The sequence below is a fragment of the Pygoscelis adeliae genome, unplaced genomic scaffold, assembly GCF_000699105.1.
Source record: "Pygoscelis adeliae isolate BGI_AS28 unplaced genomic scaffold, ASM69910v1 Scaffold13, whole genome shotgun sequence".
Lineage (NCBI taxonomy): Eukaryota > Metazoa > Chordata > Aves > Sphenisciformes > Spheniscidae > Pygoscelis > Pygoscelis adeliae.
The window spans coordinates 4383353-4398975 of NW_008824499.1; the positions used below are offsets into that span (position 1 = coordinate 4383353).

At 41.8% G+C, this 15623-nt stretch overlaps 1 protein-coding gene across 1 annotated transcript in view; it reads right to left on the minus strand.

Moving 5' to 3' along the window:
- Positions 1 to 10850: 10850 nt before the first annotated feature.
- Positions 10851 to 15623, minus strand: part of LRRC28 (leucine rich repeat containing 28) — an 83643-nt gene continuing 78870 nt past the window's right edge. Inside the window, 1 exon segment of the mRNA XM_009321483.1 lies at positions 10851 to 13815. Within this exon segment, the coding sequence (XP_009319758.1) occupies positions 13743 to 13815 (73 nt within the window). The 3' untranslated portion in view covers positions 10851 to 13742.

The window sequence follows — 15623 nt, forward strand, 5'->3', positions numbered from 1 at the left end:
AAATGAAACCTATTGCTACCATCTGCACAAAGGAAACAGAGGCAAAGAACCACCCTGCTGTGTGAGCAGAAAGAGAGGTTCAGCATAGCAGAGACAACACAAACCATATGAGACACTTGTTAAACCCCCTTCCTGCTTTTTTCTCCACCACTAAATGCTGCAGGACAATGATCAATCTATTCAATAGAAGCTTAAAACAAGACCCTCAGGACCGTCAGTGGTGCAGGTCTCTGTTTTCTTACAGATTCTGGCACATTAAGGCCCTGCTCCCTGGTAAATCTTTAAGACAACATGAATAGTTTGCATACTCTGAGCCCCACAGATGGTTTGGATCTAAAAGACCTTGTTCAGACTGCAGTGGTCATGAAACCCATCCTCACAGCTAGAATTTGGGATGCATCACATTTTTACTGCTGTTTGTACTGCTCAGTTTGTGAACCAGAATAAACACATGAGCTTTCAAAAAAGAAAGGCAGTTTGAGAAGAGCTTGATTTACTGTGAGCCCTTTATTCAGCTAATTTTACCCCAAAGGCAGCCGTGGCTATAGCGTGTGCTATTTCACAGGTGAAGAAAACATCTCTCTCAGTAATCCTCCTGCTATGGTGGGGGTTAATCTGCAATCGGCTCTATCTGCAGAGCTGGCCCCTACAGCTGCACCAACATCTTGGGCTGGAAAGCTGGCAAGAATACCTTGGTAGTGCACCAGGAGGCTCTGGGAATTTCATTACATTTTCCACTCACCCAGCGTGTCTCCGGAAGGCCATCTACGGAAGAGAACAGAACTAGCATGTTGCCGCCCAGCCCTCTGGAGTTTCTCCTTTCACACCCACTGCCAAAGCACAAACACCCTCACCCTAGGCCAGATTCTGATCTTCTTTATACCAGCAAAAAACAAAATCCAGTAATATCAGCTACAGACTCCTGCTGCAACATCTACTGAGCAGCAATTCAGAGGGGGCAAGCCCTTCCTCCCACCTCCTGCGGTGCTGAGCACCGGTTCTCCCCTAACCTCAAACTGAAGTTAAAACAACAACAAAAAAATCCCAGTGCTGTCCATGGAGCAGCGTGGCTGGCATCCCCCCTCCCAAACTGGGCAGCAACTCCGGTACGTGTCTAGGCTTGTTGCAGCCTGTCTCTCAGATGACGCTTGTAATGGTGCTGTGGCACTCTGGCCTCTGCACTTTTCACTTGAGCTTTGAAAGAAGCTGCAACTCGCAGAGCTGGCAGGAGGGAGGGGTAAAGAATTTATCAGCTCTGCAGTTGATTTTAGAGAGGGCACACACAAAATGCAGCTCAGCTGGATTCACTCATCTCCTCATCTGAGCAGATGCGAGGATATCCGGTGACCTTGTTGAAAACAGACTCACCTGGAGAGATTCAGAGGTTTGTACCAAAACCAGAGTTCTTCCAAAGAGCAGTTTTCACTTGGTGATTGCAAAATTCTCCTTGCAAGGAAAAAATCCTTCTGCAAATAACAGACCACCAGCGGGGTCTCACACACAGAGACATCTCTGTGCAGAAAGCATACATAGAATTTCTGTAGGTGCCTGAAACAGGAAGAAAAGGTGTAAGACCCAGGAGTCCTGACTCCGATGCCTGATAAAGACCATTCCCTCTTTACAGGAGGATATATGTCACCTTTTCAGTATGTTCACAAGACCTGTGGGAGCTGGGGGACAACCGGGCAGACGTCCTGCCCCAGGCATTTTGCACACTAACATTTTGCCCCGCACCACTTTGCACACTAATGAGGGGATCAGGGTTTGGTGTACTACTGTACCCTACTTTAGACCTATTGTCCAGGAGAGAAGCGGCACCGAACCCCAGGGGTTGCCATTGCACGAGTAGTCACAGCGGTGTGCCCTGAGATGACGGACAGCTGTGGTGTAAGCAAACCTCTCCCGGCAGGACTGTCTAACTCCAACTTAAAATTGAGCTTCTGTTTCAAGTCAGATTTTCCCCTGATGTGCCTCATTCTGCCCAGAGACAAAAATAGAGAAAGTGAGAAAACAGACCTTTATTACCGACTGCAATCCCCACTGCCCAGCAACCAGCTCTACACTCCATGTTAGCCTTGCATAAAGAGAAAATAATAAAACCCAACAACCCGCACTACCCACAAAGTAAAATATAGACAGCGTAAGCCTTTATGCAGCTCAGGCAGCAATCACCATGTGTCTGCAAGCTGAGCAGAGGAGAGCTGCAGTCCTTGTCCTAGAGACTGTCTAACCTCTGCTCCTGCTCTGAATGTGCTTCAGCAGTGCTGATGCCGGAGGTGAGCACGCTGCAGTCTGAATTGTGTCATTAGGTAAGCCGGGGCAGGGTCAGGTCTCCTGTCTGTCCTGCTGACTAGGATGATCCCTTTCCAGGATTCCTCATTTCTTACCTATGCGTAGTGGACCATTTGTAATTGTGGGGGGTTTTTTCCTGCTGGAAAAGAAAACATAAGGTAGTGGATACAGCGATGACTATAATGAAATAGTTACATCAGGGTTAAATTGCCAGCCTGTGTGCAGTTGTGGTGGGGAACATGAGAAGGACTGCAGCCTGCTGTTGGCATTGCCTACCGTAATTACCCCTAACCAAATCATGGTTACACCCTGTTCTGTACAACACTTTGGATTTCCAGATTCAAACGCATCTCAGACAGATACAGGGCCTGTTTCTATCCCTCCTGATGCCTACAGCGAGACCTCAAGGGTCCAAAGTCCACACAGGACTGCCTATGCAAACCTGGTATTTAACAAATGATTTGGATAAGCCAAGGTAAATAGGCAATGCAGACACCATGGAAAGCAAAGGAGCAGTTTTAACTGAAGGAGCACATTATGCCTTCGCATTATTTTATGAGGAACACATTAGCCCTGAGGTAAAAGTGTGAGGAGACAAATCTTGAGTCGTTATAAAAAGGCCTGATCTCTATTAGGAAATACATGAATACCTCACCTCCTCAGTCCACCAGAGATACCCACCTTCTCCCCGCATCCACGGACTTCAATGAGGAAGAGCAAAACCGACTTTAACTGCCTCCCATCCCTTTTTATCTCCTATTTCTCTCTGCCCTGCAACAGCCCAGGGGGACCGTTCCCACTCCCAGGGCAGCACTGCAGTCTCTGACCCTGCAGTTCCCTGGATGCAGCGGGGAAGCAAGTGAATAAACGTGAGAGCAGCACTGCCCCCTCTCAGCAAGTCCTTCGGGACAGACCAGCACCCCATTGCTGGGCAGTCCACGTGACGCTGGAGCCCAAGAGTCTGGGCTCTGAGCAGCACCTTCAACCTCTGGCATATAACCATGCAATACGATCTCCATCATTTCCACGCGGGGCATCCCTTTCCACCTCTTACGCTGCCTAGCATGGGCACCAGCTTAGCCCACCTGCTGTGAGCTGTTAGTTGGTCAAGTGTACTCCGCTAACACGGAATTTATATGCAGTTTCTGGGATGCTAAGAGGCCATCACGACCTTGCCTGCCTAGGGTAGGCAGGATTTGTGGGAAGAAAGCCTTCTGAAGCTGCTGCAATGACAGGCTACAGTCTAGTCAAGCATTAAGCCCCAGGACCACTCCCAAAACCGGCAGTAACAATCCAGTTAGGAATTTGAAAGCCAGTGAGGATCTTCCCACAAACAGGCCAGCCCTTTGGCAGATGGGGGCAGGAGGGCCAGGGCAGCACAAACACAAGCTCTCATAACGCCATAAGGAGCTTCTGTTTCCCGACACACCGCAACAGAGGGAAGGCGGAGGCAGAGAGAAAAGCAGCAGTCTCGGGCCACGTGGCAGGTCAAACCACCGCCCAGTTTGTTGGCATCCTCTAAAGTTTAAATATTCTTTGAGCCAGCAGTGAATCATCCCTGGCAGGTAGGAATGATGTTAATTTATGACATGCCAAGTGCAAGCAGATCTTTTGGTGTCAGTCCAACGGTTTTAGTCTTATTAACACGCAGCGACGGCTCAGGTTGCAGCTGTGCACATTAAACTCTGGTAAGTGGCATTTTAAACAATGACAAACTTCAGAACAATCACTCCACACATGGAGCCAGGCCAGGCAAAACTGAAGGGTGGCAGAATAAAGGTCGGGAGGGTAACCTGTTTGTCTGGGAGAGGAACAGGTGGCCCGCTTGGGTTGCTGCAGGGTCTTTAAACTGTCTGAAGGACACAGTCATGGATCATTTTAACCCATTAAGCTGCTTAAGCCTTCCCTTACACGGGTTTGAACTTCAAGAGAGTATTAAATCTTAAAGAGCTTAGTAATACATCTTCAGGAAAGCTTATGCATTCACAGTACACATGCTGCGCTATGGAAGTGCACATCCTTCCTTTGACAGCAAGACCCCTCTGGCAGCTGAACCAGATCCACGCAGCTAAAAAAGCAGTAAGGTTTAAACTAAAGCATCGCACCAGAGCAGCAAGTCACATTGGTAAACAGACAACATGCTACTCCACAGGCCCGAGGACACTGTGCTTTTCAGAGCCAGAGGAGGAAGACAGGTCAGAGAGGAAAACATCCGATCAGTTCCTCCCTTACCAACCTCACACGGGACACGGAGCTAACAGCGGTTACTGAGACCCCGCGGCAGCCTTGGGTTGTGTCTAGGGAACTCAAACAACATCCAGCAAGGAGGGCTGCGTGCGAGTGACTTCTGAGTGCAGCTTCCTACCTTGACACCTGGGCAGAGCAAAGTCAGCCCAAACCATTCCTGCCAGTTGTGTTTTCATCAGAAAATGTGATGGGGGAGACACAGCAGAAAACTTAAATATTCCAAGCCACGTTTCAAAGCTGTATTTCTCAATTTGAAATATTGTATCAAAATAAGTTTTTTTGAAGTGTCAAAAGACAGATGTTTCAGAATAAAACAGTACACTAAGATCTGACATGTAACCATGTTTTCCAATGCAGTGCTTCCAAACCAATTATTTTGAGAATTGTTAAACCCCCCCCCTTCTTATCCTTGCAAGCAGAATTTTTGTTTTCCAACCAGGTACATCCCAAAAGAAATAATTTTAAACAATAAATCAGGTCTTGATTCTGCCCCTCTACTCTGCTCTGCTGAGACCCCACCTGGAGTACTGCGTCCAGCTCTGGAGCCCTCAGCATAAGAAAGACATGGACCTGTTGGAGCGGGTCCAGAAGAGGGCCACGAAAACGATCAGGGGGCTGGAACACCTCTCCTATGAAGAAAGGCTGAGAGAGTTGGGGCTGTTCAGCCTAGAGAAGAGAAGGCTTCGGGGAGACCTTATTGCAGCCTATCAGTACTTAAAGGGGGCTTATAAAAAAGATGGTGGCAAACTTTTTAGCAGGGCCTGTGGCGACAGGACAAGGGGGAATGGCTTTAAACTAAAGGGGAGTAGATTTAGACTAGGTATAAGGAAGAAATTTTTGATGCTGAGGGTGGTGAAACACTGGCACAGGTTGCCCAGAGAGGTGGTGGATGCCCCATGCCTGGAAACATTCAAGGTCAGGTTGGACGGGGCTCTGAGCAGCCTGATCTAGTGGAAGGTGTCCCTGCCCACGGCAGGGGGGGTGGGCTAGATGACCTTTAGGGGTCCCTTCCAACCCAAACTATTCTAGGATTCTATGATAATTTAGCTACACAAGACCTGATCCAGAACAGAGCAGGGTGTAAATTCATATAGTTACCTCAGATTTAAATACCAGGTATGTGAATGTACTTATTCCCAAATGAAGTTAAAGGAATCAAATTCTTTAATAACAAGGCACTTTTATTCTGGAATAGGAGCATCCACATATGAAATTAATCAAGAATAGTTAAAGCCACAGTAAGGTCTCAGGCTACTGACTGTAAATGAAAACAGTAAATGCATTCTCCCTCTTGCAGCTTCTTGCTACATAACACACTAAATCCCCCTGGATAAATGTTCCTGTAAGTAAAAGACTGGTCCCAGCATGTCTGTGAACACCTCATGATAGTACTTCAATGAGATGGACTGGAATAAATATTTTTCATCTTTGCAGCTTGGTGCCAGAGAACAGTGAGCTGGGCAGGGATGTCAGACAGCGTGCCACCCAACATGGCGGGGAGGGGAACTGGCTCAGCACTGGCCTGGAAAGAAATGTCTACCTGGTAGGTATCAATTCCTGCACCATTTGCGCTTCCTTGAGGGAGGAGGGAAAAAGGAGATAATTAAATAGAGGTTTTCAATTCAAACCTTCTCCCGAGTATCCTTATAGGAATCAGACATAAGCTTGGCTACAGTTTAGATAGAGCTACTGGAGAAATTCGAGCCCCCGTATTTCGTAACAGAGGCTTTAGAGCTAGGATTAGATACTGCTGGATCTAAAAATCTGATACAAAGTACTGATTTAATATAAATGAATCCATTCGTTTAAGTTAGATATCCTCTATTCATCTGCAGCCAGAACAGAATGCATATTTGTGATCTAGATAATTTTACAGAAAGATGATTAGGTGCTTTTGCCTGATGAAGAACACACCTGTGTCACTGTGCAGGTAACACACTGCTTTAATATTAGCGAAAACGGGACCACAGCAAGAGTTTGTGTACTGACTAGGGAATGGAGCATCATTTTCTAGTCAGGAGTGAGGACTGAGAGAGGAAAGAAGGGCTGTTATTTGCAACTATACAAGAAGAGAAACAAAACAGGTATTACACTGTGAGAGTAATGAGTGTATCAGTAGAAGTATAAAATCAATCTTAATTCTACAAAGATGCAAGACACAAACTAACTCCCTATCATGGCAGTTACTCAGTTTTTATAGAAACAGAGTAAGGTGTGAATAGAGAACGATAAGGTGTGAATATACAGAATAATTAATCCTGGTACTTTTAGACATGGGGTTCTCCCCTGCCTGGACAACTCACTGCTTTTCATCCTACTTTAAAAGTAGCACTTACCTAGCATTTATATAGGAGACCTTGCCAGCCCTATTCCAAGCTAGGCTTTCTGAAGAAAGTTAAAGCTGTTTTTCTTGGTGTTAATTCTCTTCATGTATCATCTACATTGATTCGGCTTTTTGCAAAATGAAATTAGAGAGCCAACAGAGACAAGGCAAAAACAAAGGCAGCCAAATTCACATCCATGCTCAGACTGTTTTGAAACTTCAGTGCCAGTGAAGCAATCAGTTATCACAAACTGACCCAAGAATATCCAGCTTCATTCTAATTGCTTTAACAATAAAAATCAATGTTTAGAACTCTAAAGTATAAAGGAAGCCTAATAAGATTGATATAATAGCTACTAGCCAGAAGATGGATCAACAAAAGCAGAATGGGGCATATTTCATACCACCTAGAAGGAACATTGGTTCTCTTTTTAAACGTATTTTTTCATAAAATCTAGGCAACGTCGTCAGCATCTTCAGACCATTATCTCCATTTTATCATGAATTATGTGCCCTTTCTCATTCTTAAACAAAACGTTAGCTTCCCAGTGGCCCTTACCTGCAACAAAATGGAATTTAACAATGCATTTTTTGCTTTCTTACTAGAATAGCTTGATTTGCTATTATAATAGCACACTTAGAGAACATTCACAGTACCAATCAATAAACAAACTCAGTATTGTATTTTTCATTACAAGAAAGCTTTCTCAATTGATCTGAAGAAAAAAATTTAAGCCTCGCAACTTCATGAATTTCACAGAAAATGACAGCAGAACACCTTCAAGGCACTGGTCCTCATGCCACTGTTGCAGTCATATTTAGCAACCGAACAGGCATCCATGACTGACAGCTTTGACAGAAAGAGCCAGTCAATATTTACATTCCTCATGAACATACAAAAAAGCATCAGGGTACTTGAGAAATTAGCCCTCGATTGCCACTTGGAAGGCATCATCAGAAAGTCAAATCACTTCAGCACCTCCAACAACAGAACTGCTTTCGTTCTTGAGACTTAAGATCTCTCACAGATGTGTCAAGGTCTTTTGCCTGGGAGCAGGAGATGTCTGAAGGGCATAATGGGTGCTGAAAAAGCATGCTATGAGGGCTTTATTATTTAAAATATCAAAAGATAAAGAAAGCATTACGGTCAACTCTTGCTCTCTTTCTTGCTGAAGTAGCAGACAGAAATCTGATAGTTAAATGGCCACTCCCAGGCTCCTGAGCCAGCTACAGGGAATACCCGTAGGATTCTTCAGTGCAGAATAGAGAGGGCTCTACTGTAATATTAAGGGACCACTGAAGTTGGGGGACACAGTGCAGTGGTTCAATGCGGCTCTCAAGTTCCCAAAATGTCAACACACAGAACAGCCCTAAATCTTGGCTTAGAAGTCACAAAACATCCAGTGCCTTTCCAAGTGAGATCCCAGCTCCTCTCATTTCCTGCATACAATAGCATTATTCAGCCACTGAAGTTTCCACTTAGCTTGCATTTATGCCAAGTACTTTTAATTGCGAAGGAAAAGGATGTTAAGCTCTCCCATTTGTTTCTTTCTAATTCATAAGGGACACAGCAGTGGTTGGTAAAAGTTATAGGTTAAGGGTTGTTCTCCCCCCCATCTCACTTAAGGGACTTGCATTCTCCTCCTGCTGCCTCACAAACAGAGGTTACTGACATTGCAAGGGTAGGAAAACTTATGTTGTCATTTGTAAAACACTAAAAAGGCAAGTCATTGTAAATTTAGTAGCAAATAAGCATCACAGAAGTCTGAACGGTATTGAAACCCTTCAAGGCATCCATTATAACGGATTTTCAGAGTCACCTTGACCATCATAGGTCTCATTTAAGAATGGATATGCTAGTATTCACCCAATACACATACAGTAATTCAGACAGCATCCAACTCAAAGAACTCATCAGAAGAGAGACAGAGTAGCAGCTTTGACTGAAGCAAAATGCTGCACAGCAAGGAGTGAAATAACAGGAAAAACAGCTGCTTAATTTCTACTTATTTTTGGTAACCTTGTTCCTATGGTATCTGTTAGATGAGGGGAAAAAAGCTGCTGAATGCTGCTTAGTAAATAATACACGTACCACAACCACATCTATGGACTATTAGGGTGGCACTTAATACAGCCCTATCAAAAGTTATTTTTCTTTTGATCAATCCATAGAAGGGTCTAAAGTAATGTTTCCATAAGGGTTTTGTTCCTGTTATGCAAGATCTGGTGAACTACATTGTCTGAGACAAAGGGATTAAGTGAATTGAAGTGGTGTTTTGGGCTTGGTAGTGTTTTAAGAAGCGTCTTCACCCCACCCCTCCAGCCTTGGCACAAAAGCCTTATTAGTTAATTACTATGCAAATGAACTGAAATGTAAATTAAATGCTGCATCCTAACATAGCTTAATAGCCCCAGGAGCAAGAATTTAGGTAATGTTAATGGAATGTAATTCTATCCAAAAATATAGTTTATTAACAAGCACATACAATAAATTGCACCACTAACTTTAAATAAAACATCTAGCAAGCTCACCTTCACACTAAGTGACACTTGGTTAATACAGAGCAAAAAAGCAATACACATATGCTTTCAACAGACATAGAACAAACTCAGTTGCAATCCAAGTTTAAGTTGTAATCCAAAGAAGGGCACATAAAAGCAAAAGCAATGAAGACTTCACATGAACCTTGCCAATTCTTTCCACCAGACCTTTGGTCTCTTAGAAAATAGGTCTGTAATACAAAAAGTAATAAAAACTCTGGATTCCATTTACTCAGCCTCTTCCATCACAAGTTAACTGTAACATTTTGCAACTATGTGAGTAGTATTAAGAGGGAGGTAAGAGGCAAAGACAGTTACGTCTTGGAAAACTAGGTAAGTTCAGCTGCAGATAGAGAGGCTGCGTAACAGCAGGCACGGACTTCAGTGTCATTGTCCTAGTTTTTGCAAGAAATACAAAGACGGTCAAACACATTCTTCTCTCTCATCAATTAAAACTTGATCCATCCTCCACTGACATCAAGGCAGAAGTTCTTCTCTTATCAGTGGTACTCTGATGGGGCCACAGTGGCCTTCAAAAAAAAGTCATCCTCTCTAGTGAAAGGTTTGTCACTCTCCAGTCTTTAACTTGGCTGTGATGTCAGTAAAACCTGACACGCTGTTACCACACGGGTGTTACAACAGTCTCGTCCTCCCTTCATGCCAGAAAAAGGGATTCAGCAGAATTCAATATATAAGAATTGAAGCCAACTCGGCAATAAACAGCTCTGCTCCGCTCAGTGTAAGATCTTAACCTCACCGCAACGAAGTAAATAGAAGGTTTGTAATGAACTTCAATAAGAGCCCAAGAGAAGCATCAGGCCAAGACAGAAAAATACATGCTTCTTGATTTTAGACCTTGTTCTTCACACAGGGGAGGACATTTGGATTTCTGATCCTTCGGGGGAGTAACAGGAAGGTTCCCAAGCACAGTGCTCCAAATGTAACAGTGTCCACGGTAAAACCGCTCAAGTAGTGTTTTTAAACAAAGCCAGAGGTTCCTCTGTTTCCTTTGTGGCAGAACAAGAAGTTATCTCTATAAGCAGTACAGTCCCAATTTTATTAACATGGTGCCTGTTATCACACCAGAAACAAAAATTATGCCTGTGCTCCCTAATCACATTAGGAGTTAATCTCTACTCTGAAAACTTTCATAGCAGTATCAATGGGTTAAAGATTTATCTTCTCCGATTTCTCTCCTGCACCTTTATCTTTATAATGCCTAGAAAAAACCCCCAGAAACTTCTCCTGCTCCCACCCTAAGCAAAGTGTTAAGATCTACTTTTATGACAAAAAAACCCTTTAAAAATGGTCTTTTTTTTCAACTGCTGGAACCAGATTTTTTGCAGTACAAGGAAAAATTTATCTCAGTGTGAACTAACCTGACAAACAAGAGCAAGCAATCAAAAATTACTTAGAAATAAACGCATTAAAAAGAAGTCCAAGTATTGTGACACCTTGTATTGAAAAACAAGTGATGCACAGTTCAATCAGCAAGAAGCTCCCTCTCCCCTCTACAACTTGCGTAGCTGGCTCTCATGTTAGCTGGTTATGAAATACTCTTACAGTAGAAAAATTTGGACAAGTGAGAAAGGAGTTATTTTAATCTAGAACAATATCACCCAAAGATACAGATGAATACAAACACTGTTCGTATCAAAAAAATCACAGAAACATGAATTTAAGCTGCATTTTCAGTCTATATATTGGCTTTCCTCTTCCTTGTTTTATAAAAATAGGGTATGACATTTCAGCTTCAATTGCGTGTTTAAGTCATTTGTTCATTGAACATTCCATTCTTGAAATATCATCTATTAAAGTGTTAGTTAAGATTCATCCTGCTTATAGAACAGACTAAATTTCTTCTGAACTGCACTTGTAGACAATAATAAAGAGACTGATATAAACTCAAAAAATAATTATGGGAAGAAGAAAGAAAATTAAAAATAAATAATTAAAAAAAATCAAGCTCCACTTTTACTATCTGACTCCTAATAAAACAGAAGGCATTGGCGTTTAGCTGATCAAAAGATTTAATGCCAAAATAATATTTACAGACTTAATTCAGAAATAAACTTTGTTTTAAAGTTCGGACGTTGCTATAAGAAGAGGACAAAAACTTCCAACAAAACATCTCCTTCAAAGACAGGGGAAGCCACAGTAAAAATAATACTGAAAATTCCTGATCAGAGTATTGTATCAAAAATTAGTATTCGTAACACTACCACAGTTCTTTTATCATCCATTTAAAAAAATGGATTCTGTACTACACTTGCACATTTCTGATATAGGTATAATTGTACATGGGCAATTTACATCTCAGCTGTGTAGTACTGAAGGAAAAGAAAAAAGCTGAAGATTCATTTTGCTGCTTCAGTGGTAAACCCCGCTGGGTGGGAAAGCCTGTTGGGGATACCAATGTTGAAACAAATGAGTGAAATGACAGAGTCAGAAATCCAATAGTACAAAGTCTGCTTGGACATGGCTCTTTCCCCTACTGCAAAGCAGATTTAATAAATAGGATTTATTTTAGAGAGTTTCACAATTCCTAAATAGTAGATGATACCTGCATTCCTGAAGGATTAAGTTCTACATTTCTTAATGCTAATTCAACTCTCTAAAACCAACCCAATAAAACCAGCAAAGCTTTTACAAGTAACATGTACAACCTAAAAATTCCACCCTCAAAAACTGCCTTTTTGGTACTCTCTTAAGCTCTTAAGATACTCTATTTATTGAAGAGATGCCAGGAATCCTGCAGCAGGAACAAATGCTTCTTTGGCAAAAGGAAAACATTTTAATGCCTCTTCCCTTCAAAGTATGCACACCTCACCACAACATATGCTAATATGCTACCAAATAAGTCTCTTTATCTTGCCATTTTTATAACAAACTGTTTCATTCATATCTATTTCAGCTTGTAACTACCTACTGCACAGAGTAGCACACTGTGCTAAATCAACAAGTAGTTTATACCTAAGAAATTGAAAGTAAAAAAAACCCCACACATTGTGTTAAAAAAATTATATATTCCAAAACAAGTCAGGAGGGGCTAATTTTGTATAAACTGTTTCAGTGTAAAATTAAAAATTTAAGTCATGCAGACATTTGGGGCCTTTTTTCCATCCTTTGTCCTTTATTTAAAATGAACAAGATCTAACAAAAAAGGATTCCCACAAATATGACAGTGAGTGGAAATCTGCGCTAAATCTGCCATTAATATATGAAAACAAATGTTACAGCCCTTCTGTGAAGATATCTGTGTATGCATATATACCTCTGCGTGGAGATGCACATACCTCCCCCCCTGATTTCCAGCCTTCTCCGAGGTTAACACACTCCACTGACACACTTTCACAAATCAGCCAAATGCTGAATCTAGAAAAAGATGAAGACCAACTCTTTGCAGATCTATAGTCTGCAATTGTAAAAATGTAATAAATATAGATAAATATTTACTATCATATTACTATTTTTTTCAAGTGAACTTTGTACTTAAAGTCTTCTTCCTGAAGAACTCAAAAGAAGCAGAAGGGGAAGCGTTTTTAACAATAAAAAACTCAAGCAATGAAAATAAAGAAAACACACCCTCTAACATGCTGGAGCAAGACCACTTAGCATAGGCATCAGTACCAGCCTTCCTTACTGAAACAGGATCTTTAGTCTCCAGTCATATCCTGGTTACTCCAATTAAATCACTGTGACTTCTAATGACACCAGAAAGAAAGATCGGCTTTTAATACATGGATTTAAATAGCACAGTTGACTGTCAGAGACTTGGTATACAACTGGGATAACTCTGCTGAGGAAAATATTATGAGGGGGAGAAAATAAAAGCTAAGTTCTACAGGAAAGTCACTGGGACCCTTCAAAAGCTTCTGTAGGCTTAGACCTATACACCTGAATCCAGCTGTAGGGATGATGAGGATGAGGGGGCAAATAAGTGAGAACTGGCTTGTCATAACTGGACCTTTTTTTTTCCCCCCTGTTGGAGGAATGAAAACTGCCTCAAATGATGCAATGGATCAACCTGAAGACAGCCACATTTGAAAGATACTGGAAATCCTCCTGAAGTCAGAGCTTGTGAATTTGTTTGGTTTGTATGCTGTCTTGGAGGAGAGAGAAGTTAATACTTTTAAAAGCTTGGTATTTACACTTCCGAAAAGTTTCTGCAGTTCATCCAAATTTGATAGGGCAGGATTTAAGTGCCTCTTAGTGTTCCCGACCGGGCACTTCTGCTGCTTTGGCACACACGCACACACACAGTATTCCAGTACCAATGGGATATGACGTCTAATGCAGCTTTAAACTGGCAGCACTCCTGAGTAGTTTTAAATGTTTATCAACTCAGTAGGTCAAAAGTCTGCAGACACTGGGTGGAGCAGCAGTATGCCACAAAACTAACAGTTGTCCTCCTAGAAAAAAAAAAGGGGGGGGGGAAACAGTTGTCAGTAAAGATTAAAGCTCCTGGCCCTTTCCACAGCAGACAATATGCTGGTTTGTAAAATACAGGATTAGCCGATCCCAACACGTCAGAAAAAGCAGGTTCATTTGCTCTATGAGTGCCTGATACAAATGCAGGGAAACACCGCAGGGGTTCTCAGAAACCTTCCTAGTTTCTTATGTATTCAGTTTAAAGAAGCAGCGTGTGGGGTTTCTTTCTGTGGAGGGTGTGGCTGGGTGTTATAGCCAGTAGATTTAACAGCTAAAAGGAAAATAGCTGGGTAATTCTTCGCTTCAGCTTTGCTCATGTGTTTCTTAATTACTACTTGTAGGCATGAAATAACTGAAGGCCAGCGTCCTCCTTTGGTTCAGCCCAGTGAACAAACTGGGCCCAGATCTTCAGAAAGGACGATCGACAGGCAGTGCTGTCGTATTATGCCAGGTACTACAGCAGGGGTGGCAACATGAAAGCATGATACTAGCCTCACTGTGACCCTCCTCCTGCCCCCATCCTGGCAGGGACCTAGATATTGGCTTTAAAAATGTTAAGATCAGTTTTTTACTAACCCAGAAATCACACTTTACCCAGTGCTCATGTCATCTGTGCTTTTTCAGATACAGCAATCCAGTTCAACACTTAACTATACTTTCCTGTAAGAGGATACAGAACGCGATACGGAAATCCAGACAGAAGTTACTGGCATAGATGTGGCATGTGCTAATCAGTGCTATTCAAACGTTCAGGATCCCTACCCTGTGAGTTTTCATGGTCACTGTAAGCTCTTTAGAACAGAAAACTTGTCCTTCACGTCTTTCTAAACCAGCTATCACACCTCTACAATTCCACATAATCTTACCATGTCAAGTGCACGAGCTACAGGGATAAGGATGACAGGCTACTCTGTTTAGATCTCATTTTCTGTGGATTTGCATCAAACGTCAGCTACTTAAGACTGTATTCATTAAGGCATTTTGCAGAACACGGTACATTCTTGTCTAAGGGAAGGAATGATAACCATTTTTTAAACAAGTGAAAACCATGCAGAAATATATATTTTCAATTAATATATTTTAGAATGTTAATATAGTGTTCTTCCAAAATAGCCCTAAAGTATGTTTTTGCTGAGTCCTAACTTCAATAATTTCTAAAGGTGTCTACTGATATGTCTGTCATCTCATAACTGTAAGTTCTACAATAAGCAATGCTTAGCAATTAATTAGAAAGTAGAGCTCTCTACTGTAGTCCGAACTCTCGCATTGTTGGATTATTTCAGATAATATAAGGATTTAGTGACCAGCAAGTAGCTTTCCATCACTTTCTTAGAAAATTATACTGTTCAATGCTTGAAAGAAATTCTTCATAGCATGATTATAACATCTTATGCCACTCTAAATATTAAGACTGTAATGCGGAAGCAATTTATTTTACTCAACGTGAAATCCATTGAATTTCAACATACGACTGAAGTGTAAAAGAATGGGAAGTTGAAGTATGCAATCTCTACAATCAGATCTTTCTAAGAAAGATGACTTTTCCAAAATAACATTTATGCAGCCTTCTGGCTGCTGTCCAGATTTGGCATACCTAAGTTGTTCTCATTTCATAAAGTTGAATTGCTTACAAACCAGATACCTCTTACGCCACAAACTCACAGCAAAATAACCTGTGATACAGCTGTGGAAGATAGATACCATCAACCTGAATCACCAATTAGTTTCTTCTTTTTTATTTAAGATCTACTGTTGAAAAACAGTTTCTTATTTTTATGAAAGATAAATA